Source organism: Plecotus auritus, assembly GCF_963455305.1.
Source record: "Plecotus auritus genome assembly, chromosome: 6".
NCBI classification, from domain to species: Eukaryota; Metazoa; Chordata; class Mammalia; order Chiroptera; family Vespertilionidae; genus Plecotus; species Plecotus auritus.
In genome coordinates, this window is record NC_137773.1 from 126,061,258 (window position 1) to 126,089,213 (window position 27,956).

The 27,956-nt window shown below is 42.4% G+C and overlaps 1 protein-coding gene across 2 annotated transcripts in view; it reads right to left on the reverse strand.

Moving 5' to 3' along the window:
* The window catches only part of ATXN7 (ataxin 7), a 175,124-nt gene that overhangs the window by 43,958 nt on the left and 103,210 nt on the right, over positions 1–27,956 (reverse strand). For both annotated transcript variants that reach the window (XM_080671512.1, XM_080671513.1), the window contains exon 5: positions 21,111–21,215. In XM_080671512.1, coding sequence (XP_080527638.1) covers positions 21,111–21,215 — 105 coding nt within the window. The remainder of the gene's footprint in view (positions 1–21,110; positions 21,216–27,956) is intronic.

Below are 27,956 nucleotides of genomic sequence, written 5' to 3' on the forward strand. Positions count from 1 at the left end.
CACTAGACAAACACAAGGAAAGAGCCACCAATGGCCTTAGTAGGACAGAATGAACAAATCTTTTAAAAGTTAATTAGCAAAAATAAGAATTTTAGGTTAATTCACTGAAGGTTTCTTAAGCTAGTAGGAAAAATCCATTGCTGCACTGCCTCATTGCAACAGGTCTTAGCACTGCTCACTGCACCCACCCACCTCCCCGTGGGCAGCTGAGCCTCCTTGATGCCATCAAATGCAGAAGGGAAGTGAGGTGAGAGGACATTCACAGGCTAGGCCTCAGTTCCACAGCACTGCACCATCGGACCTGACGCTGGCCTCCCTGCCGGCCTCCAGCACTAATGCTTGCTTTCGAATGGTCCCTTTTGTAGCTGGTGCCAGTGCAGTGGGGAAACAATCCTTCAGAGAACCAGCCAATCCATGACAGTTCTGGGAATGCAGTAGTCTTTCTGTAACCTGACAAGAACCAGGGTAAATTTCATCAAACAATCCTAAGTGCTACAAACACATGTCTACATTTAATTTCATATGTAAACAAGAGAGAAACAACTTGCATTTACTTTAAGACCTACATCAAAAAAGAGATGAATGATAGTGCACTCCAGGAAAAATATAATTTTGTGCAATACACACAAAATAAAAACTAGGCACAAAGCTCAAATTAACCTTTTAAACACACACATACAACCATCTCAATGTCCAGAGTAAAATATTTAAGCAAATACAGCTCTGCTCACTGCTTGGAAAGCACTGTTATTATTTTCTTCAAACCATTTCCCAATATCCTCTCCAAATAACATTTCTATTGACACTGAATCCCCCAATGATGGCTCATATTAAGTGTCCAGGTTTGGGGACATGATCACATTTCTTATGAAAAAACAGACCATAGACTAAAAAAAGACTATACATTAAAATAACATTTTAATAGACTTACTAATATCCATGCCTTACTGACCAAACTTATACACATTGGCTGTGGTGTGGCTGGTGAGAACTCATCAGTTCTACTCTGGTTGCACAAAGGGAGTCCTGAACTGACACAAATTCTCCAGTGAATTAATGCAGTGGAAGCCAACAAGCAGACCAGCTGCAGTCAGGAGTGCTGAGGGCTGGGGCTCAGGAGCAGTGCAGTCTCAGCACTTTCAGCTGTGCCGCCTTGGGCAGGAGACTTCTGTCCCTTGAGAAGCTCCGAGACCACATTCCTACAGGGCTGTGTGAGGACTACAGGGGGTAACATGCGGAATGCAGTGCCCAGAACATCCTAAACGCTCAGTGAATGTCAGCTTTTACCATTAGAAAAAAGGAAACTGACGTGGACATGACTTGAAGAAAGGAAGAGAAAGTGGTTCAATCAGAGAAATTAGTGAGGTCTCCAGCAAATCTTGGGATTTCCTAAATCAAATCCCCGAGAAGCCGGCAGAGGTGTCGCCTGGTGCTCTGCAGGGCGACAAACATGCAGTTGGCAGTTGGGCAATGCTGTGTTCCTATCACTGGCGGCAGCCAGTTCTCCAGTTTACAGTAGCACAACACGTCTCCACTCACCCCACTCACTGTCACAGCAGGTCCGGCAAGTTATAATTGGCCTTAATTGGCACTTACAGGAGCTTTAACATTCCTTACCTGCTGCCAAGGAGCACTTGAAAGGGGAAGAAAGTATTTTCAAACTTAGAAATACCAAGCAATTCATTCAGCTGTGGGTCTGCTATCCACAATCAGATTAGCTTTGCCAAGAACTGTTGCTGTGTTATTACCCAGGATTTATAGGTCCTCACACCCTGGACAGGAGAGTTGGGCCATGAAATCGAAATGGGCTCTTTCATGTTGGGGGCTAAGAGCACCCACAGCCTTCCTCTGGCTGCCATCATCTGACCTTCAGGGCTCAGTCACACTTCATGTTGTCCTCTTTCAACTGTTCCGATTGTTCAAAGGCAGACAAAGTATAACCTCATGGCCTGATTTATATAGGCTTTGTGTTAACCACAGTCTGACCTCAGTTCAGTCATTACTTGATACACATAGTGACACTGTTAAAAGGTGATAAAATTGCCTCGCTGGTTTGGCTCCGTGCATAGAGCGTCAGCCTGCGTACTAAAGGGTCCCAGGTTCGATTCCAGCCAAGGACACATGCCTGGGTTGCAGGCTCGATCCCCACCCCCAGTAGGGGGCAGCCAGGAGGCAGCTAATCAATGATTCTCTCTCATCATTGATGTTTCTATCTCTCTATCCCCCTCCCTGCCTCTCTGAAATCAATAAAAGTATAAAAAAAAAGTGACAAAATCACATTGAATGCGAGGAGAATAAAGAGATCTGAAATAAAACTGACAAAGTTTTTCACTGGCCCTTCAAGTAATCTCACCCAGTCCTTTAGGAGACTACACATGCTGCAGAGAACACCAGCATCACAGAACTAGATTTCTTCCCTGAAGGTAAATTCCACACAGAATAAATAGAAATTTTCCAACAGTGTTGGGAAATGTGCCTGTAATTGTTTAAATGAATATTTTTAAAAATCATCACTTACTTTGAAAAAGCTCTGCCTCATCTACTAGTCTTACCTAGTAATAGACAAACATGTAAATTGACCGTACCTCCACTATGCCCACAAACCATCAGGAGTATGCAAATTAACCTGACAAAGATGGTGAGTTAATTTGCATATGCAGGCGCCAAGCGGCCGGGCAGAGCAGGACGCCTGCTATTGGGGGGGGGGGGACGGAGGGAGATACAGGAGCAGTGCTCCGGCTGGGGTTGAGGACTTGCAGGCTCCTGGGCGGCCTGGGAGCGGGGGACTTGCAGGCTCCCAGGCAGCCCGGGAGCGGGGACTGGGTGACTCCTGGGCAGTCCAGCAGTGGGGACCTGGCGGCTCCTAGGCAGCCTGGCAGCAGGGACTTGCAGGCTCCCGGGCAGCTGGGAGCGAAGCCAGGGGAAGGCAGGCTTATTCTTGCACGAATATTGTGCAACGGGCCTCTAGTATATATATAAAAGCTTAAGTGACCTAAAGACCAAATGACAGAACGACCAAACGACTGCTCACTATGACGTGCACTGACCACCGGGGGCAAACACTCAACGCAGGAGCTACCCCCTGGTGGTCAGTGTGCTCCCACAGCGGGAGTGCTGCTCAGCTCATGGACCTGTCCCAGTGGCCCACCAGCCTGGCGGCAGCCAATCACTCCCTCAGTAGTCCTGCAGGTCCAATCTCTGGAGAATGCGCCAGGCACCAACGGACCAGTGCAGCCTGCACGATCCCGACAGCACCACTGGACTCCTGGAAGTCGACCTCAGGCACTGTGGCCGCTTCGCCTCCTCGACACTCCACAAGGAAGAAATGATATAAAAGTGGCTGCCTGGTGGCTCCCGACAACTGGTGTGAACATCAGCGCAACGGATCCAGATCCCAGGCCAGCAAAGGCAGCCCACTGCCTGCCTGGAGGGCCAATCAAGTCCTGCCCTCTCCCTACCCCCTCAGGATGGGCGCCAGATGCAGGGCTCATTACTGTCGAGCACTGCTGCTGCTGCAGCGTGAGCCTCTCCCAATCGCAACTGACTGGGCACAAGCCTTCAGTAGGCGCAGTGGGACTGGGACAAGCGGGAGCAGCAGGCAGGAGCGGCAGGCGGTGTTGGACTGCTGGTTTCGGCCTGATCCCTGCCGGCCACCCTGAGGGACCCCCTCTCGTGCATGAATTCGTTCACCAGGCTTCTAGTATCATTAATACTCAAACTTAGAAGCTACATGCCTCTCTGGTAGTAATACAGTTTGCACTTGTTAGAGAAATTAACTTGAAAGTCAGATTACAATTAAGCACATTTATGTGCATGTGCCTATATGTAAAATAATGTAAGAGGCTTTAGAAAAAGAAATGGATTTAGAAAAATAAATAAAACACCTATTCCTGGTGGTGATAATCTCAGACATGGCTAGTCTTACAGCCTTTTTGGGAAACACTCTAATAGCAGCTATTAACAATGCAAATAAGTATCCTTTCTGACCCAGAAAACTCCATCCCATAGAGAAAAATCACCAGCAGTTGAGGGCATCCATAACAGGGTAGTTACTGCTGCTCTGTTCAGAGGTAAAAAACAGGAAACAAAGTCAGTGTCCACAGAGGGTGTGGCTGAGGAGGGCCTGCACAGGATACCTTAGAGCAGTAAGCAACCATTAAAAAAAGGGGATTAGTGTTATCCTGGGATATGAATGGGTTTCCACACAGTATTGTTGAGTAGAAAAGAAGCAGAAGTGTGCAGAATAGGATCCATTTTTTTTGGGGGGGGGGGGAATTATGACCCAAAGCCCCTGCTAATAAAACATGGGATTATATATGCCTGTACAGAGTTACAGCATGAGAAAAAAATGTAGAAGGATGTCTACTAAGTTTCACACTAAGAATATAACAAATTACATAAATGGTTAGAGTAAAAGAGGCTGTTAGAGGTGGAGAAGGCAGGAGGCAGATGAGCTAATGAAAAAGAGAAAAATAGGTTTAAGTGAAAATAGGATGTTTGAGCTTATTTTACTTGCATATCTATGTAAAAATATGTGTGTGTGTGTGTGTGTGTGTGTGTGTATGCCAACCAAAAAAATCCATAGAGAAACTAATTTAACAAGTTTTTGTTATAAAAAATGCACTGTGAGGAGAGCTGAAAAAAATTTAAACATTATGAAATTCTGGTAGGGTAACAAACAAGTTATTTTGATTAAGACACCCATTTCATTTGTTTGGCTAAGCAAACACATTCAATTAGCAAAACTGAGCACAGAAAAAAATCACACAGAAAAAGGCCTATTAGCCACACTGGCAAAACAACATCTTAACTTTCAAAAGTTCACTACAAATCCAGTATTATGAATTCTAACAACCTTTTAAAAATATGAAGTGTAAGAAACACTGAGGAGGATCCAAGATGGCGGCATAGGTAAACACCTAAACTGCTGCCTCGCACAACAATTTCAAAACTACAGCTAAAAGACAAAACGTCTATCACCCAGAACCATGGGAAAGCTGGCTGAGTGGAAGTTCTACAACTAGAAGGAAAGAGAAAAGAGCATTGAGACGTGCACAAGTGCTGAAAAGCTGAGGTATGGAGGCACGCGCATGGGGCTGGCGGCGGGCGACTGGGAGCGCTGCTTTTTTCAACCCCAAGGGAGACAAGCTCCCGATTACTCCAAACTCCAGTTTCTGGGGAGACGCGGGGGACCCAAACTCCTACGGGGAGAAGCTGGACTGTCTGCCATCAGGTCGGAAAGTGAGGGTGGCTTGCTTGCAGAGCTGCGTGCAGAAATAACTGTTTACTGTGCTGGGACGCGGGACGCAGGGACGCGGTGGGAGACACAGAGCTGGCTTACTGGCAGCCATCGCTGTTTGCCACGTCCTAGCCTAGTGACGCCCTGAGACCTCACCCTGCACAACCTACAAACCCACCCAAGCTCCACACAGCCGCTTTTGCATATGAATGGCCTGCCCTATCGCAGCTTAACCTAGCAAACTTGCAGCCCAGGTTAGACAGCTCCAAAACCTCCAAACCCCAAGCAAAGAGGAGAAAAACTGTAGTTCTCGCTGTAGCGCCTGCTGGGTGGCCTCAGACAGAAGCTGACCTGCACCCCAATTGGAGATCCAGAAGCCAGTGTACCTAGTGGTCAGTGTGAGACGACACTAGATTTCAACTCCTCACATCCATAAGTGACACATTCAAGAGGCAGACTCAGTGAGCACCAAAGCCCCACTGAAGCAAGTCCTGCCCCATAAGTGTGTCTCCAGCACAGCAGTTCTTCCATTACAGAAACAGCGGGTCCTCACAGCCAATTGGCCTAGAGGTCAATTCCTCCCAGTGTACCACCAGCAATCAAGGCTTAATTAAACCAACACTTTGCACTCAGCCCACAAAGGGGTGCACCAAGAGTGTCCACCTCAGGTGATAGGCTGAACCACTGGTCACCTACCACAGAAAACCACTCCATCAACACAGGGAAGCAGCAAAATGCGGAGACAAAGAAACATGTCACGAATGAAAGAAATGGAGGAAAGCAAACTACTGGACGACATAAAGAGTTCAGAACCACATTTATAAGGTTACTCAACAATCTTCTAAAAACCGCCAAGAAACTTGATGAGACCTCCGAGGAGCTTAGTGAGACCTTCAAGGACCTTAATGAGAATGCCAAAAAAATGGAAAAGGACCAGTCAGAAATTAAGCATACTCTGTCTAAAATAAAGAATATACAGAAATTCAACTGTAGATCAAAGGACCCCAAGAATCAAACCAAAGATCTGAAATATGAGGAAACAAAAAACACCCAACCAGAAAAACAAAAAGAAAAAAGAATCCAAAAATATGAAGATAGTGTAAGGAGCCTCTGGGACAACTTTAAGCATACCAACATCCAAATTTTTGGGGTGCCAGAAGAAGAGAGAGAGCAAAATATTGAAAACCTATTAGAAGAAATAATGACAGAAAACTTTCCCTACCTGGTCAAAGAAATAGACTTACAAGTCCAGGAAGCGCAGAGAACCCCATACAAGAGGAATCCAAAGAGGACCACACCGAGACACATCATAATTAAAATGCCAAGGGCAAAAGACAAAGAGAGAATCTTGAAAGCAGCAAGAGAAAAACGGTTAGTTACCTAAAGGGAGTACCCATATGACTGTCAGCTGATTTCTAAACAGAAACTATGCAGGCCAGAAGGGAGTGGCAAGAAATATTCAAAGTGATGAACAGCAAGAACCTACAACCAAGATTACTCTACCCAGCAAAGCTATCATTCAGAGTTGAAGGTCAGATAAAGAACTTCACAGACAAGAAAAAGCTAAAGGAGTTCATCACCACCAAACCAGGATTACATGAAATGCTGAAGGGTATTCTTTAAGAAGAGGAAGAAGAAGAAAAAGGTAAAGATAAAAATTATGAACAAAAAAATGACATCAAATACATACCTACCAACAAGTGAGTCTAAAAATCAAGTGAATAAAAAATCTGAAGAACAGAATGGACTGGTGAATATAATAGAATCAGGGACATAGAAAGGGAGTGGACTGACAGTTCTCAGGAGGAAGGGGGTGTGAGGGGTGTGGGAAGAGATTGGACAAAAATCTTACACCTATGGATGAAGACAGTGGTGGGGGTAAGGGCGTGGGGTGGGGTGGGGAATCAGGTGGAGGGGAGCTATGGGGGGCAAAAAAAGAGGAACACCTGTAATAATCTGAACAATAAAGATTTATTAAAAATAAAAAAGAAACACTGAAACAAATTCCATTCTAGAGTTTACTGTTGAACCTAGGAAACTACAAATCAAGAACTCTATCATGTGTGATTGGGGGTTTAATGTTTGTATCTTAATTTCTTTTAAAGTAAGAGAATTACCTTCTTTGATATCTGTCTCTCTCAAACTTTAAAACACACAAAGGAAAGGGTATAAAATTTGTTTGAAGTTCAATTTGATAACTGTTGTCTTAAAAACAAAATGTAGAAGTAAACCTAAGATTGGGATTTTTCTACACACATTCTGGGATCAGGAAGGAAATAGCTAAATTTAGGCACTGCCCCCTTGCCCCAAAACCAGTGTGTTTCTTGGGCTTGGACTAGATAAAGCGGTCGCCAACTGGTGGTCCGAAAGATTGGCGACTGCTGGTTTAAGGAAACCTTTGGAGCAGCGGCAGCCAACCGGTGGTCCGTGAGGTCCAAAAGGTTGGTGACCGCTGGGTTAGAACATGAATGGAAGGTATTGTGCCAGCCTGGTAGCAGGTGCTACAGCAAGCATGTCAAACTTGGGGCCCACAACGAATATTTTTGCAGCCCAGCCAATATAATGGTATGTAAGAAATGTTTTAATAAAAATTTCGTAATTTAATTTTTACAATATCCTATTATACATAATTATTAGTAATGAACTACAACGTTTGCTAATGACTGATTACTATAATCGTGTTGCATTCATTTCCCTTCTGTGCCTTATGCGCACCATTTCTCTCCACTAATACCAGCAGTGAATATTTTAGCAGCCGACTGACACGTCATTAGTCTTGGACTGACTTGTTTGGTGTGCGCAACAGGAAACATTTCACTTTCAGAGAACAAGAAAGAGGTTTATTTGCGTTACACTTATTAATTTGTGCAGTTATTCAGTGTCTGGTAAGTTAATGTTCAAGAAAAAATATTAATTTTTATTAAAATGTTCTATTATTTTATGTTAACGATTACTCATTTATTTCAGCCTTTTGTATTCAGCATGTCTCTATCGAAATAAACCCGTTTCTATGAAAACAAGCTTTTGTTTTTTTGCAACCCACATAAACTTAAACCTTGTTTATTTGGCCCGTGTTAGCCTTTGAGTTTGACATGCTTGTGCTACAGCATAAGGAAGCGATGAAAACTCCCTCTCCTGGTCATATGTAAGACCACAGCTTCACAGGGTTGAAATAACAGGTATGTATGTATCTTTAATAGTCAACATACAAATCAGTCTTGTGAAATGATTGTCAGGAAAAAAATCTTTTAGCAAATATAACCAAAATATGGTTTATATCCTAAAATGTCCCCTTTAAACTCTGAAGCTCAGCCACGCTAATGATTTATACATGCAGCAGACAGGTCAAGAGCGGCACTGGTGAGTATTAGCAACTTATTTATTGGCGGTGATAGGAAGTCACATTTTCACTGCCCCCTCATGGTGACATGAATCACAAATTACAATAGTTCGGTAAGTCACAGTCATACTAACCTGAAGGGTATCTATGACCAACCTCCATGTGAAGAATACCTACACAGAAGTACTGACAGACATTCCCAAAGAATGGTCCTAAAGCACTGTGTTATAATACAATTCTAAAAATCTAAAATGCCTGTCAGTAGGGGACTGGTTAAATTAATTTAAATACATTAATAAAGGGGAATAATAGGCAGTCTTTGAAAAGAAGGAAGTAGATAAGGGGTTAACTTCCAAAATAAAAAGGAACTCATACAACTTAACATGAGCAAAGAACCTAAATGGACACTGCTCCAAAGTAGTCATACAGAAGGCCAACAGACATGAAAAAATGCTCAAAGTCATTAATCATCAGAGAGATGTAAATCAAAATGACAATGAGGTATCACCTCACACCTATCAGAATGGCTATATCATCAACACATCAGCAAAAGACAAGTGCTGGCGAGGTGTGGAGAAAAGGGAACCCTAGTACACTGCTGGTGGGAATACAGACTGGTACAGCTACTATGGAAAAACAGTATGGAGTTTACTCAAAAAAATTAAAAATGGAAGTGCCATTTGACCCAGGGATTCCACTTTTAGGAATATAGCCTAAGAAACCTAAAACACCAATCAGAAAGAATATATGCATCCCTATAGCAGCATAATTTACAAAACTAAGACCTGGGAACAGCCTAAGTGCCCATCAGTAGATGAGTGGATAAAAAAGCTGTGGTACAGTTACACCATGGAATACTATGAAGCTGTAAAAAAGAAGGATCTCTTATCCTTTGAAGACAGCATGGAAGGACCTGCAGAGTATTATGCTAAGGAACTAAACCAGTCAGAGAAAGATAAGTATCACATGATCTCACTCATGTGTGGAATCTAATGAACAAAATAAACTAATGAAAAAAACAGACCCAGAGACATAGAAGCATAGAACAGACTATCTAATCTCAGAGGGAAGACAGGAGTAGAGGGGTGGGGAGAGATTAACCTGGGGAACTTATATGCATATATGCATAGCCTATGGACACAGACAATAGTGTGGCGAAGGCCTGGGAGGGGTAGACGTGGGGTAGAGGGGGTCAATGGGAAAAAAAAGGGGGACATCTGTAATACTTTCAACAATAAAGATAAATTTTAAAAAATAAAAAGAAAGTAGTACAGTACTATGTGTTAACATGGAAAAATAAGGCACTGTTTATAACAAATCTAATTTTTCATGTGTGTAAGAAAACAAGAAGTATTCAGCCAAATACTGTTTTGCTCAGCCAGGATTGGAAAGCTTCCCATGGTACATGGTAAACTGTACCCCTGAAAAGTAAGGTGGAGAAGCTTTATTCATTCTGATTGCATAGTTATCCTCCTGTTGTGGGTTACTTTTTTAAAAATGTTTTTATTGATTTTAGAGAAGAAGGGAGAGGGAGAGCGAGATGGAAACATCAATGACAGAGAAACATCAGTCAGCTGCCCGCTGCACAACCCCTACCAGGGATCGAGCCTGCAACTTGGGCATGTGCCCCAACCAGGAATTGAACCGGTGACCTCTTGGCGCATGGGACGACGCTCAACCAATTGAGCCACACCGGCCTTACTTTCTTATTTATTTTTTAAAAATTTAATTGATTTTTGGAGAGAGGGGGGGAGAGGTGGCAGGGGTGGAGAGCAAGAGCAATGTGAAAGAGAACATCGACTGGTTCCCTCCTGTACTTGCCCTGACCTGGGATTGAACCCACAACCTAGGTATGTGCCCTGACCAGGAATTGAACCCGAAATTTTGGTGTACAGCCAGGGTGGTTAATTGTTTTTTTTAAAACAATGTATATTACTATTGTTAATAATAATAATAACAATAGTATTATTGTTAATAATAAATATATGTGTTTTTGTTTCTTTAATCAGCAAGTTTTTGTTACCCAATTGAGAGCATAAGAAGTCCCAGGGAAGTGTACACATCCTCTTTTGTTTTCTAGCTTATATGACTAAATTACTGTTCCACTACAAAAAACAAAAACTAAACAAACAAACAAAATCTCAAAAGAATAAAAGACACCGAAGTTTGACATCTCTGCAATAATTATTTTCTATTCCTAGAATCTTTAGGGGGAAAAAGCCCACATACAAATGGAAAGAACCCCATAACCCACAAGCTATGTAAATTCATCCAGTTGCTTGAGCCAAAAACCCCATGAGTCATTCCTCATCCTTTCTTTTCCCATATCGCTCATCAGTCCAACAGCAGGCCCTGCTGGCTTTCTATTTCCCTGCCAATTCCTATTCCATCCACACCTCAGCCTCTGCTGCAACAATCCAGCTCTCACCTGGCCTAGTGCAACACAGGCCATCAATGACAGAGAAACATCAGTCCCAGCTCCCCTGCGTTTAACAGACCAACCTGAGTCAGATCAAGACACTTCCTTGCTCAAAGCCCTCTGGTGACTTCACCTTACCTATGTAGTCCAATCCTGATTCCTTTTGTGGCTTGCAGGGCACAGAATCCTCTGGCCCCAGCCCTTCTTTCTCCAACCTTAACCTGGACCCTTCTCCTTGAACACGGCTTTTGTACCTCCTCACTGGTCTTTCTGCCAAATCCATTTCCACTTTGATCCCTGCACTCCTTGTGGAACACAGGTCCTCCAGATCTTCAAACGCGGGCTCTTGTTCATCATGGGGCTTAAATACCAACTTCTCAGAGAGACTTTCTTTGACTACCCTTATCTAAATTATCTTTCTGGGGCCATTCTTTCTCACATTATTCCTAGCATTTATCACTATCTGAAATAATCTTATTTTACCTGACTTTGTCTTTCTTGCGCCACCCGCCCTAAACAGAATATAAGCTGCATGAAATCAATGACACTGCTTTTCTAGTTCAGTAGAGAGCAATGCAGAGGACAGCAGTACTCAATAAATACTTGTTAAATACACAGATAACATCATTGCCAGTTAAAGAAAACCTCAAAGACACAGATAAGAAAGGCACAGATTTCAGTATGAGAAAAAAACCAATACATTTTATAACTAGAAATGAAAATGTTGCTCCTACAAATGGTATAAGTAACACCATTAAAAGGTGCCTGCTTATTACACAACAGGAAAAAAGATAAAGTTATATTAGCACTATTTGGCTTATGGCAAAGAAAATCTGAATTCACTGCATTCATTTTACAACATGTTATTAAGTGACAAGGAGCTTTGGTCAAATGGTCAACTGGGAATTTCCTTCGAGAGTTAAAGTAGCTTCCACCTCGACACGGTTCACATTTTGATGTGCCTGCTCTGGTTAGCTCCCTTCCTTGGTTCAGCCCCCAACTGCTGCAGGAAGGCCTGGCAAGGTGTTTCCAAAGCAAAAGAGCCAAGTATTTTTTGGCTCTGCAACAAGTTTCAACCTTTATACTGACTACAGAAATAAATATGCCAACCAATTCTCTAAAGAAGCTACAAAATGTTATGAGGCTGTAACAAAAAATAAAAGGAGTTTGGCTTTGACTAGCTACTATGATTTAGGGTAAAATAAAGTAGAACACTCTTAAGAGAAATCCAAGGATTGGATTACATCAAAATATCTACCTACTATCATTATGTCTTTGAATTACTAAGTGTTCTCTCTGAGGTAATGGGTTAACAATGCTGACCCAGATTACTCTAAGCAAAATTAAAATTCTACCAGAGCTAGAACATGTCACTAGAATAGTTTTGTGACAAGTGACATTCATTACATCTTCTCTAGGTTTTCTTTTAACTCCATACACAAGAGAAATAGATATGAGTTGTTGGAAAAACTGCCCTAGTACATTAAAATTCTTTTTAATTTATTGATCCAAGAGAAAGAGTGAAGAGAGAGAGAAAGAAAAGAGACATTGATTTGTTGTTCCACTTATTCATTGATTGCTCTTTGCATGTGCCCTGACTGGAGATCGAACTCACAACCTTGGCTTACCTAGATGATGCTCTAACCACTGAGCACCGGGCCCGGGGTGGCCTGGTACATTTTATCTGTATGAATGAAATTTAATTTAGCAGTTTTATCTGTAAACTGGGAATAAAACCATCCATTCAGTGGGTCTCTAAGAATAGGAAATGAGGTAATACATGCACTTTGTAAATCATCAAGTGCTATTAAAAATTATTATTAGGATAAGAACACCAAGATGGCGGCATAGGTAAACACCTAAACTGGCTGCCTCGTACAACAATTTCAAAACTACAACTAAAAGACAAAACGTCTATCATCCAGAACCATGGGAAAGCTGGCTGAGTGTAAGTTCTACAACTAGAAGGAAAGAGAAAAGAGCACTGCGATGTGCGCAAGCGTTGAAAAGCTGAGGTACAGAGGCGCGGGAATCGGGCTGGTGGCGGGCAACTGGGTGCGCTGCTTTTTTCAACCCGAAGGGAGACAAGCTCCCGATTACTCCAAACTCCAGTTTCTGGGGAGACACTGGGGACCCAAACTCCTATGGGGAGAAGCTGGTCAGAAAGTGAGGGTGGCGTGCTTGCAGAGGTGCACGCAGCAATCGTTTACTGCACTGGGGCACGGGACACGGGGACTTGGAGATGCAGAGAGGGCTGACTGGCAGCCATCGCTGTTTGCCACACCCTAGCCTAGTGACTCCCTGAGACCCCGCCCAGCACAACCTACAAACCCACCCAAGCTCCACACAGCCGCTTTTGCATATAAATGGCCTGCCCTATCGCAGCTTAACCTAACAAACTGCAGCTCTGGTCAGACAGCTCCAAAACCTCCAAACCCCAAGCAAAGAGGAGAAAACTGTAGTTCTCATTGTAGTGCCTGCTGGGTGGCCTCAGACAGTAGCTGACCTGCACCCCAATTGGAGATCCAGAAGCTACTGTACCTAGTGGTCAGTGTGAGACGACACTAGATTTCAACTCCTCACATCCATAAGTGACACATTCAAGAGGCAGACTCAGTGAGCACCAAAGCCCCACTGAAGCAAGTCCTGCCCCATAAGCGTGTCTCCAGCACAGCAGTTCTTCCATTACAGACACGGCGGGTCCTCACAGCCAATTGGCCTAGAGGTCAATTCCTCCCAGTGTACCACCAGCAATCAAGGCTTAATTAAACCAACACTTTGCACTCAGCCCACAAAGGGGTGCACCAAGAGTGTCCACCTCAGGTGATAGGCTGAACCACTGGTCACCTACCACAGAAAACCACTCCATCAACACAGGGAAGCAGCAAAATGCGGAGACAAAGAAACATGTCACGAATGAAAGAAATGGAGGAAAGCAAACTACTGGACGACATAGAGTTCAGAACCACATTTATAAGGTTACTCAACAATCTTCTAAAAACCGCCAAGAAACTTGATGAGACCTCCGAGGAGCTTAGTAAGACCTTCAAGGACCTTAATGAGAATGCCAAAAAAAATGGAAAAGGACCAGTCAGAAATTAAGCATACGCTGTCTAAAATAAATATACAGAAATTCAACTGTAGATCAAAGGACCCCAAGAATCAAACCAAAGATCTGAAATATGAGGAAACAAAAAACACCCAACCAGAAAAACAAAAAGAAAAAAGAATCCAAAAATATGAAGATAGTGTAAGGAGCCTCTGGGACAACTTTAAGCTTACCAACATCCAAATTTTTGGGGTGCCAGAAGAAGAGAGAGAGCAAAATATTGAAAACCTATTAGAAGAAATAATGACAGAAAACTTTCCCTACCTGGTCAAAGAAATAGACTTACAAGTCCAGGAAGCGCAGAGAACCCCATACAAGAGGAATCCAAAGAGGACCACACCGAGACACATCATAATTAAAATGCCAAGGGCAAAAGACAAAGAGAGAATCTTGAAAGCAGCAAGAGAAAAACGGTTAGTTACCTAAAGGGAGTACCCATATGACTGTCAGCTGATTTCTAAACAGAAACTATGCAGGCCAGAAGGGAGTGGCAAGAAATATTCAAAGTGATGAACAGCAAGAACCTACAACCAAGATTACTCTACCCAGCAAAGCTATCATTCAGAGTTGAAGGTCAGATAAAGAGCTTCACAGACAAGAAAAAGCTAAAGGAGTTCATCACCACCAAACCAGGATTACATGAAATGCTGAAGGGTATTCTTTAAGAAGAGGAAGAAGAAGAAAAAGGTAAAGATAAAAATTATGAACAAAAAAATGACATCAAATACATACCTACCAACAAGTGAGTCTAAAAATCAAGTGAATAAAAAATCTGAAGAACAGAATGGACTGGTGAATATAATAGAATCAGGGACATAGAAAGGGAGTGGACTGACAGTTCTCAGGAGGAAGGGGGTGTGAGGGGTGTGGGAAGAGATTGGACAAAAATCTTACACCTATGGATGAAGACAGTGGTGGGGGTAAGGGCGTGGGGTGGGGTGGGGAATCAGGTGGAGGGGAGCTATGGGGGGCAAAAAAAGAGGAACACCTGTAATAATCTGAACAATAAAGATTTATTTTTTAAAAAAATATTATTAGTCTCTGAAATTTTAAATGAATCAATCCTAAAAAGATTAATTATCACTGATGTTTCAAAGTAGAAAATACCTAGATTATAAAAATATAGTGGTCCTGCTGGGATAGCTCAGTTGGTTATAGCACCTTGATACACCAATGTTGTGGGTTCAATCCCCAGTCAGGGCACGTACAAGAATCAACCAATGAATGCATCAATAAAAGGACTTCTCTCTCTCCTTTCCTCTCTTTCTCCCTAAAATGAATAAATAAAATATTTTTTAAAAATTTATTAATTTAGTGGCCAAATTTAGCTAGCACCCTGGAAAAAAAAAAAAAGAAACATTTTTTTTTATCCCAAAATAAAGTTACTAAATAGCCAAATAAAAGAACTCATTCAAAATACCTAAAGCTGTTAGTCCATGTAATCAATCAGATGGCAAAAAATGGACGTCATTATGTATTAAACAGTACAACCTCTGCTTTGTGATGTAGGTTAGCTTAATTCCAGGATGGCAGTCACTGCTCAATTGTGTGAAGTGTCAACAGGAGGAATCAGCATTTTGCCAGAGCCAGCCCACTGGATCTCACAGAGTAAGACTCAGTTTGCTCTTATGCTACTGTTGTTTAAAACCAATTAATTAGCTTTAAAAGTATGAAGAGTTTCTATTTACTCATCCTCTGATAAAAAGGACATTTTAGATAAATAGAACTTAATGCAAGTGGTGAAAACTATAACATCACAGCAGTGTTTCTGCTAAAGCTACTTTCACAATGTTATGGAAAAGCCCTCCCTGTGAGCAGAATTCTGAGAGTGGGGCAGATGTTTTACACTGAGGCCAGATTCCAATGCCACTGACAGCAACTGGTAGGTGCTCAATACATAAGATCAATAGAAAAATGGTAAGGGGTGTTTATCTATATTCCTTTTGCAGATCAACATGAGATTTGAGGATTCTGCTTCCTAGGTGTGGCATTTGCTAGGGCTAAGGTTGGCTCTCAGTGGAGAGCTCCCTAAGTAGAAGAGGAAATCAAATCCAATAGCTGGTGTTTCCCAAAACATTGAGTAGCCATCACTCCCCAACTTTAATAATATTAAATTGCAAGCAAAAAATTACTATCTTTCCAAATTTCTTTCAATTCATCTGATAACATCACACTAGCACGTGGATTTCAACAAAGAGAGCAGTCTAGGGCTCCGAGCTGGCACTAGCAAGAGCATCAAAGAATTTAATCATCTTTTCACTGTGTTTAGTTTTGTACCTACCATCTATCTAGGGCAAGCAACATTAATTTTCCGGTTGATTGTAGTAAGGTTTTCTTCATAAAAGATTTATTTAAATAGAACTGATTTGATTTAAAGAAAAATATTAAGTGGAATTAAGTAAGCAAATCATAAAGATGGCACCCAATGGATTAAAATTGAGAAAAGGTGGCAGAGGCACCTGTGACTTCAAAGGTCTTGCTTTGGGACTCAGGGCTAAGCCAAAAGGTGAATCAATGGGTCAGCCTGACTAATATGAGACAAAATACTTCAATGGCTGACATTCAAGCTGAGTTTCAATTAATTACAGAGATTCTAATTATGGCACCTGTCCAAGCTGAATTAACACTACTCACTTATTTCACCCAGATAAAGATCACCCCATGTCTGCATAAGACAGGTTGAGAGAGATTGAAGTATTCTTCATAAGCAAACTCAAAGAGAAGCAGCAGAGCGCAGAGCACTTGGAGCTTATCAGAATCACCTGGGAAACTCTTTCAACCCCAGAGGCGCCCACAAGTCATCAGCTGGTCCTACCTCTTCAGATCCATAGTAAATGTATATAAATAGGACTGTACATTTTGTGCTATTCAGTAGACAATTTAGGCCAAACACATTTATCACTAACTGATTAGCTGAGATTCCCAACTTAGGTGTTTCTGGCCCTAGGAATTTCACCATCTCAGCCCTTCTCCATACTAAAAATTTTAGAGACAATGTGCCATTTCCAGCATATAATACAAACAGTTAAAAATCAGTTTAAGAAAACAGGGCCTCCTGTCATGCCATCCTTGCTAGACTCAACAAATCTCTTGAGTGCAGACCTGTGTCAGTCTGACTCAACAATCAGACTATGTGAAACTGGAAATGCCAAAATGACACTACCTCACTCACCATCATTGCTCACATGGAAATCCTGGTTAACTGTTAACTCCCAAAAAGGCAGCTTAGCTAGCAAAAAAGTATGTGGCCTCTTACTACTCTGGATAATAAGCTGCTCACCAATTCAGAGCATTACCACCAACATCAATTGGTTTACAAGTCTCGCTGAATGGTAGCTTTCTTCCCTGTGCTGGCAGCAGTGGTTTTAAAGTTACTGCCTGTTGGATTTTGAAGCAGCTGCTTCATTTGTTCATAAAAGTCACAGATAAATATCAGCAATACATGAATTCACAGAAGACTGCCAACATATTTTCATCAAAAGATAAGAAAGCAGAATCCCTCCCTTGGCAGGTATGGGTTCTTCCTAATATGTAAAAATGGATTGCCATGGCCACTGGAAAATATTCTGAATTTGAAAACCTTTTTCTGGTGTTAACTTTGGGAAGCAAACGAGTAAGAATGAAATTACAACGAAAAAAGAATGGGTTTCCAATCTACTTTGTCCTGTTATAACCCCTGTCCCCCAAGACAAAGGGACACTGGCAGCCTTGGAAATAGGTTCCTGATTCTGGGAGCATGCCCACCTCTCCTTCCCTCCAGGCGAGGAAGTGTCACTCCCAAGCTACTCCAGGGGCACCACATGGTGCCTCCCTCCACTCCTGCAGTTGTCCCCAAACCCTCACACCTATCCATCTACAAACCTCCTGCTTATTCCATCAGCCTTTTCCTTGGCTGCTGCCTCAAATATGGAATTCCTTCTACATATCCCAGCTGGATTCTGCACTTGGTCATCATCTTTCTGCCAAGGATTCATCTCTCTCCTACAATTTTAATATTTTCCTTGCCACTAAAGCAGTGGTCGGCAAACTGCGGCTCGCAAGCCACATGCGGCTCTTTGGCCCCTTGAGTGTGGCTCTTCCACAAAATACCACGGCCTGGGCTAGTCTATTTTGAAGAAGTGGCGTTAGAAGAAGTTTAAGTTAAAAAAATTTGGCTCTCGCCGAAACCGGTTTGGCTCAGTGGATAGAGCATCGGCCTGCGGACTGAAGGGTCCTGGGTTCGATTCCGGTCAAGGGCATGTACCTTGGTTGCGGGCACATCCCCAGTGGGGAGTGTGCAGGAGGCAGCTGATCGATGCTTCTCTCTCATCGATGTTTCTAGCTTTCTATTCCTCTCCCTTCCTCTCTGTAAAATATCAATAAAATATATTAAAAAAAAAATTTGGCTCTCAAAAGCAATTTCAATCATTGTACTGTTGATATTTGGCTCTGTTGACTAATGAGTTTGCCGACCACCTAGGCTAGCACATCAAGGCCAGAGGTGTCTGATGGGCACTGAGGCTCTCCCTGCCTTTGCACAGAGATCTTGCACATATGGGTACATCAGCTCCAGCCAAAGGAGACTCCATATAGTACATTCTAGACAGCCTGGAATTTCCTGCTTCTGCACTTGCTCATATCACCTCAGGTGCCAACAAGGGGGCACCAAATATGGCTGTTCAGTACACAAACTGTGCAGCTCTAAGTGGCAGCACTGTCCCAGGGGTGGGCAAACTTTTTGACTCAAGGGCCACAATGGGTTCTTAAACTGGACCAGAGGGCCGGAACTAAAGCATGGATGGAGTGTTTGTGTGAACTTATATAAATTCAAAGTAAAGGAGCGGAGGGGAGAGCAAGAGAACCGGATAGAACAGCCAGATCCGGCCCGCGGGTCGTAGTTTGCCCACGGCTGGACACATCATGATACTTCCCATTTTAGGGGATTATAGGTGATTTTTTAAAAAAAATATATTTTATTGATATTTTACAGAGAGGAAGGGAGAGGGATAGAGAGCTAGAAACATCGATGAGAGAGGAACATCGATCAGCTGCCTCCTGCACACCTCCCACTGGGGATGTGCCCGCAACCAAGGTACATGCCCTTGACCGGAATCGAACCCGGGACCCTTCAGTCCGCAGGCCGACGCTCTATCCACTGAGCCAAACCGGTTTCGGCAACTCTTCCTATTCTTAACACCATGGACTGTTTTATGACTTCAGACACACACCTTCCTGTATCCACATACAGCTGTACCTTTATTTCTCTCTGACCTATTATGTGTCAAGCACTGTATAAGGAGTTTTACACATGTTGTTTCATTAAATCCTCACAGGGAACCTATGAGGTTGCTATTACCATTCCCACATTATAACAAAGGAAGTCAAGGTTGGAAGACTTGTTCAAAGCAAAGAACTAGCCTATGGTTCTTGCAAGTTTAACAACAGTCTACTGGATTTTAATTTAAATCCAGGCTTCAAAATCCTAACTCCAAAATACTTGCCAACTGACTAATTGCTTCTCCAATACTAGCCTCTGAGATCCTTATGCAAGAAGACAATATCTTATTCATCTTTGTACTCACTCTCTGTGCCCACCCCAGTGCCTCATCCAGAAGCAGAAACTCAAAGAACCTTCTTATGATTACATAAAATACTTATTCCTTGGGGGAAAATGGTGGGGATGTTGATTATGACGGTATGACTCTTAACCTGCTGTCCCGACAGCAAGCTCTAAAGGTTCTAGCACTAAATGTATCTCAAAGCTCTGCTGTCTCCCCAGCTCTACTGCCCACCTAAGCCTTAGTCTATTATCATCTCCTGCTTGTGACTATTCTCCCTGCTTCCACTCTTCTCCCACATGTATAAGTGCGGTGGGCCTATGTTACTCCCATACAAACCATCCAATATCCCACAAGCTGCTTCTTACTCTGGCATAGAAGCTGTGCATGATCAGGGTCCCTGCTTGTAAGGCCAGACTCCTCTAGTCTCTACTTCCTTCCACTAACCACCCTGCAGCCACACTGGCCTTCTTCAGGTTGTGCACCGGCTCTTCTCTCTGTATTGAATGCTCTTATTCCAGGTGGTCACATGGTGGCTCCCTCATCACTTAAGGCTCTTGGCCACCAGGGGTCACCTCCTCAGAGGCTTTGCTTAAACACTATCAAAGACGGACCCCCCACTGTGGTAGTCTCAGTCTGGAGCTTGCATTTGTGGGAGTGAGGAAAATGAGGAAGAACCTGCAGTTATTTTAAAATGTTTCTCATTAGTTTTGCCTATTTCTCCAGCAAGAGTTTAAACTCCACAGAGGTAGGAATCATACTACAAGGTGCGTATTCAAATACTTCTGAGTTTTTAGTGAACCAAACAGAGCTTTATGATCAGAATTTTATTTTAAACATGTTAGGTGGCAATCTGGCAATGCAAAAGAACCTTATTTGGATCCTTTCGTGACTAAACACCCAGATAACAGGCTTGGAGATTGAAGCCCAGGGATGGCTCAGGGGGTGCATGAAACCTCATGTCACAATGCATCATTCTAAGTATGTATGTAATTTTGATAGGGAAGACGTCATAGCTTCAACTCATTCACAAATTAGAACATAACAGTAAGTTAAACTTAGAACTACTGAACTTGGAAGTTTCAAACTCACATTTCCTTAAAAAAAAAAAAAAAAAAAAAGCCATGTCTCCATATTGGGAGTATATTTATAATTTTACCAACCATTAAATTCCCAACTTCAGGATCTAGAAGGAAACAAACCTTTCACTATATTGATGCAATATTTCAAAAGAGATTTTATAAAATACATTTTCTTGTATTTTATTCAATAAAAATCAGAAAACGCACTCCACTTTCAATAAAATTCAGAGAATACTCAACATCTGACAGGCATTAACCCATTCAATGAATTAGAAAGCCTACCTCCTGACAGGGGGAGGGATTATATTCCACCTGGGCTATGGCTGGCCTTCAGTTTTTAATCCTGCTTTACCTTTTACCCTCTAATAATGATTTAGCACTTACCATAATGTGATTGAAATGCCTGCGGTTTGACAACCTGATTGCAGTCGTTACACACCACCAAGTAGAAATCATCGTGGGCTGGACAGAGACCAAATATTGGCATGTCTGCAACAAAGACAGAGAGCATCACTCACTCCTCTGATCAATATGAAACTATTTGGGGTGGCAATACTTTCTAAAGGAGCTGCCCTTAAGATAAAGTGCACCGGGACAAATATTACTCCAGTTTAAAAGTAACTGATGTGACACACCAGGATTATTAAGAAAGAAATCAAATCAGGCTTACAGAAACACTGTTACAAAGGGTTAAAATAAAATGCACCCTCAAACATCAGTATCTGGCAAAAGGGACATATCTATTGAAATGCAAACAATAAATACATTTGTACAATAAAGAACTTTAGATGAACTCTACTCAGGGTTATTGGAAAGAATTTGCAACCATATAAAATACTTAACAATTCACAAAGCTGAACCACCTAGTGGTTTTATTTAACTCTGCCTTCTATTCCAGCCACTGGTCTCTGAGTTCTATGAACAGTTAAGAAAGGAAGCAGAGGTTTCACTGAAGAGCAAAATTGTTGGTTTCATCAGTATGCAATACAAAAGTAGTATCTATATATACTTTTCTCGGGTCACAACAACCTCTAGTCCTTTTGCTTACATAATGATGCCACTAGACAAACAGAACTTTAGTACAAACACAGCATTTCATACAATAACCTCAGTTCAGTTACTAGGACAGAATAAGAAACAAGTTGGACTTTTTACAGTAAGAAGTTTAAACTTAATTAAGACAAATGTAAAATTCAATTATCTTCCTATACATGAAGTGAAAGTAACTTATAATACTGATAATATATAGGAGTTGGCAAAAGTAGGTTTGCAATTGTTTATATGGAAAATAATACAACGAATGAATAGTAATAGAATAAACTGTTTCACGTCTCACATCTGTAAACCTACTTTTGCCAACCCCTGTATGGTTAACTGACCATGAACAAAATATTAAAAAAAAAATAAAAAGGGGTACCAATCCTTTCCAATCATAGAAATTCAACTGGCCATAATGATGACTGTAGAAAATTGTTCGTTTTTGCTTTGACTCCATTGATACTTTTGTTAGACTCAGAAACACTAATAAAACTAAGAGGGTGGGGGTTATTCCATAAGGGACCAGGAATCTATACTTCTGTAAAAAATTCAATTTCCTCAATAACAAGATCATTTGCAATTGATGATGACAGTAATGATGATAACCATAATGGCAATGAGACAGGCTGGAAAACCAGGACACAAATAGGAAAACTGAGATAGATAGCTAAACAGCAGTTTGCAGCCATCTAGTAAATCCTATCTTCCCTAAACCAAAGACACTTAAGAGCAAAAGGTTTGCACTTCTCCTCCCCAACCAGAGAGAGGGTAAATAGCTTAAAATCACCCTACTTAGGGAGACAGATAGCAGAAATCCAATTAAGTACCACTTGCCAACCACACCCAAAGAGAGATGAAGTTAAGAGAATAAATCTCGCCCTAACCGGTTTGGCTCAGTGGATAGAGCGTCGGCCTGCGGACTGAAGGGTCCCAGGTTCGATTCTGGTCAAGGCCATGTACCTTGGTTGCGGGCACATCCCCAGTGGGAGGTGTGCAGGAGGCAGCTGATCGATGTTTCTCTCTCATCGATGTTTCTAGCTCTCTATCCCTCTCCCTTCCTCTCTGTAAAATATCAATAAAATATATTTAAAAAATATATATATATTAAAAAAAAAAAGAATAAATCTCATTTTGGTACATCTGCATAAAGCTGATGAATAGTCTACTGAGATCCTTCCCTAAGACCTCCCCTAAACACCTAGCCTTTAAAACCCCTTGAAAGGGAAGTCCCAGCTCATGCTCTCCCTCCCAGAAGCAGGCCCACCCCTTTCCTCCCTCCTCTCCTTTTATCTCCCACTAGACATGTGTCTCTTAAACTCTAGGGACCGTGAGAGGCTTGCAACAATGGGAAGCAGCAGTTCACCCTGGGCAAACCCCCTGAACCTGCCCCTTAGGCCCCCTTTTCTCTGACTTCTTAGTGAGCCAAAGCAGCACAGCCCAGGCTCATTTCCCCACTGGTCCCTCTCCTGTTATCCTAGGTTCCTCTTTGTTTCACTGTGCCCAGCTTTAATAAGTGACTTCTAAAATTCACTGGACTCGTGTTGTGAAATTTTCCCTGCACAAAGTCAAAAACCCACACACTACTGGCCAGCCCTAGGCAGACCTGCTCAGGGCCTGGTCCCCTTTCCGGTAACAGTACAACAGTGGCATTTACTGCGAGACTACTTTGCCAGGCCCAGTGCTAAGCACTTTTTATGTGTTTTATCCTATAATATAATCCTCATTTTACTGATAAACACGTGAACTTGTCTAATATCACCCAGCAAGAAAGTACAAGCAGGATGCAAACTCAGATTTGCACTACCTGGCAGCTGAGTTCTCTTAGTCTCTGGCTAGCAAAGCACATCTCCCTAAAAAGCCTGCATGTGTGCACACATGCACACACACACAATCCCTGGGGGAAGAAACATGGTGTACTTCTATCTCATCCATGCTACCCTATGAAATCAAGCTCCAGTTATGAAAATCTAAAGCAATTTTAATTTTAGCTTTCTAAATTCTTCACTTTCAGATATCCATATTTGGAAGTAAGCTAGAAGACACAAAATAATTTAAATAAAATGTTGTCTTCACGGAAAAAACAACAACACCAAAAGCGAGTTCTATACCCTTTTTCTGCACTAGGACATTCCAGAGGTCCTAGCAACAGAAACAGAGTGTGGAATGTTGTGACAACCAGAAACATGAAATAATTTTTGTGAGACACAGTAACTTTGTTTCTGAATATTTTAAATTTTAAAAAATATTTTTTAAAAATTTATTGTTTGATTTTTAGAGACAGAAAGGAAGGGGGAGAGAGGAAGGAAGGGGGAGAAAGAGAAAGAGAGAGTAAAATATCAATTTGTTGTTCTACTTACTTATGCACTCATTGGTTGCTTCTTTATGTGCCCTGACTGGGGATCAAATCTGCAACCTCAAAGCATAGAGATGACACTCCAACCAACCGAGCTACCCAGCCAGCGCTGTTTCTGAATATTTTTAAAACATAAATTCCAATCAGCCCATCTACAAATTAACATATGAACCTTGTTCAAAAGCAAGGAGGGAAAAGCTTGATTTATTACTGAAAACAAAAGAGTTGATAAAAACAAGTTCCAACTAAGTTAAAACTTACAAAATACACTTTAAATATACAAATACTTCAAAATAATGAAAAGTTTTAAAACTGTACTTGACCCTATGGACTCTGAGCTAATTTAAAAGAACAGATTTTATTGTGTATAAGCTCTAAATCTTTCTCAGGATTCAGGTCACCCCTAAAGTCCAATTAGTGAGTGGCTTAGCACCCACATCGAGGCCATCATGTACTCTGCAGACCCCAGGCCAGCAAAGCAGGAATAACAGGTGCTCACATGGACACGTGAGCACCTGTTTGCAGAACCTCCACAATCACATGCAGAATGAAGGCCCTCTTTCTGATATTAGACCCTGAACAGGAGTGAATACATTCAGTTATTTTGTAGCTGCTATCCCTATGCTGAGGACTGTGGCCATCAACAAAACTGTGTGTTGTAGTAAAGCACTCACTCTGCAGCACCCTGGATGGTCTCTCTTCTCCCATACTCCCAAACTTCTACATGCCAATGACTCCCACATTTCTGTCTCTATCCCAGACAGCTTCCAAGCTCTGCCTAGACTCACATATCCAAGTGCCTACTAAACAGTGCCATTTGGATGTCTTCTATGCATCTCAAATGGAGCAAGCATGTCCAAGAGAACTTTGCTTTCCATCCTGCCCTGTTCCCCACCCTCCAAAACACTTCCCCCTTTGGGTAAATGACACTATCCATCCCCCCAACTGTTCAACCTACTAGTAAAAGCCCAGATGTCATGTATGACTCCTCTTTCCCTCATCACATCCAGGCTACTAGCAGGTGTGGTCAGCTCTACTCCAACACCTCTGTCACTTCTAGACATTATCTGGGGCACCAATGGACAAGCCTGTCACCAGCAACTTTCCAAGGGACTATGAAAGAAGTCTCCCAGGTAATTTACAATTCTCTCCACACATCTGCCAGAGTGATTCTTTGAAGTCCTCCAACAAATCGTGTCACTACCATTAAAATTTCTCCAGTGGCTTCCCAGTCCTCTTGGAATAAAATCACAGCCCTTCTGCTCTCCGTGTCGCCCCCCCCCCCCCCCGCCACACACACACACACACACACCCACCCCCATCCCGCAGCTCTGTTCTCTCATTCCCTACTCCTCTCTCTCCTTAGCTCACTCACTCTACTCCAGGCACACTGACCTCTCCATTCTTAGGCCCAGAAAGCTCTTTTGCAGCCAGGCTCTGCCTTGCTCTTCACAAGATGCCTGGTACATTCTCACACATTAGGTCTCCAGCTCAGCTGTCATCTCTTCAAAGGGCTGACCTTTTCCCCTCCCAATTAGCTACTGTCCACCACAGGTATTTTAAGCAGAGTGGCTAACAGTATGGGCCACTCCCTATTACTCTGAATACAATGTGACCTTGGGCAAGTTTATAACCTCTTTGAAATTTTCAGTCTCTTTATTTATCATGGTGAAGATCACAGTACCTAATTGACCCAGCACTTCACAGGACAGAAAGATTAAGATAATTAATTCATACAATGCCACAGAAGGCCCTAGGAACAGCTCACTCAATGTCCCCACCATAGCCTATGAGACACACCCCCATTGTTTTGCTCAGGAAACTACAGCACACAGACACTTCTAGCTCACAAGCTAGTAATATTTGAACCCTATCTGTTGGCTCACAAGCCCAAATAATTCCCAACATTCTCCCCAAAATACTAACTGAATCTGTCTCCTCCCTGCTACTCCCACTGCCAATGTCCTGAGCTCGGGGCCTGGTGGCTTCCACATACACTCCATACCTGGGACAGATCTCACAGGGCCAGAGTTTCTTCCATCTTCAGTCTCCTCCACTCTGTTGCCAAAGCCACTGACCTACAAAGCAATAATGCCATTCCTCTCCTTGAGGATCTTTGCTGGCTCTAAAGTGGGGCTTGGACCTCTGACCCACCACTCTGCAAGCAAGGCCTCTAGCACTCTGGCTCCTCCTATCTCTCCAGGCTGAGCCAACCTGCTCCAATTTCAAGAAAGTCTTGGCCTTCTCTCCACAATCTCTCCCATTGGCCAGAACAGTTCTGTAGTATATAAAGCTTTTCCTTCTTGCTGGAATTTCTACAACTCAACAGAACCAGCTCCCAGACCTCTCAGCTGTGCCCTTACTCATATACTCACACCTCCATTACAGTCCTTCACTCACCGAATTATGATTTATCAATGGTAACTGATAAGCGGACACCTCTGAAGCCCCGTCTGACAGCAGATTACTTGCTTTACTTAGAAAAGATCCTGAGAAGTGATCTCTCACTGTGTTTACTAAATAATAATGACTGGTATCTGGCAACTTCCAGGTGCTCTTAGAATAAAAACTAAGATTTTTTTTCGTAAAAGTAATGTTTTACTTGATTTCTAGAGAGAGAAGGAGAGAGAGAGAGAGAGAGAGAAACATCAATAAGTTGCCTCTTGCACGCCCCATAATGGGGATCAAGCCTGCAACCTGGGCACATACCCTGGCTGGAATGGAACCAGTGACCTCCCAGTGCACAGGGTGACACTCAACCAAGGGAGCCATACCAAACAGGGCAAAAAACCCCCCGAAGATTCTTGACCTAGCCCACAAGGCCTTGGACAGCTGGAACCTGACTCTCCCCCCATTCGTTCTCTGCTTCTGGCCCTTCTGGCCACCGTTTTGGTCCTGGAGCACAACATGGTCCTGTCCTAGCACCTAGTGCTTGCTGTTCCCTCTGCCTGGAACTCACTTCCTCCAGATGGTACCTGGCTTGTTACTTTACTTCATTCAGTATCAGTCTCAATGTCACTTCCCTGGAGACCTGATAGGCAGGGCCCTGTCACATACTCTCAGAGCACTGACCTAACCTGTCCACATGGCAACATCTCCGGTTTGTAAGTATCCATCTAGCTGTGTGAGCCTTAGTATCCCCCCACTAGACTAAGTTCCACTGTTGTCTTATTTTCTGCTCTAGTGACAGTGCCTAACAATGCCTAACTGGACAGATACAAAGCAGCAATGTTAAATATTATTTAATCGATAATAACTGAAGTATTTGATTAAGTCCCTGTGGTGTCATCATCAGTCAAGGTTATAATTGTGCCTTTATGTCATTTAATGACATACAGTTAGCCTTCCACTAAAACTGGGTGTGCCACTCAGTGAGAAAAAAGTTCAGCGATGAGAATGTTCCCCCAAACACATGATCCTATTCTAGGAGGCAATTTCTGGTAAAATTTTGTGTTTCAGGTTCTGATTTTCAAATATCTGATTTTGCACACTGGCAAATTCTCTTTTGCTAGTGTGAGCAGTGTAGTAATTATGGGCAATTCTGGAGTCAGACTACTTGGATTCAAATCCCTATCCTTCCTCTTACTACCTATGTGAACATGATTAAATTACTTAACCTCTCTGAACTTCATTCTCTTCATCTATAAAATACAGTTAATAGGATCTATATTTCATAGTGTTATTATGAGGATTAAATGAACTAATCCATGAAGAGCAAGTTTTTTTGCTGAGCATGTTAGCAAAAAAACTCCAAAATAAACACCCACTAATGTCTGATGCAGTTAAACTCACAGGAGATTGATATACACTGTAAGTCCTCACTTGTTGATAGTTTCTTG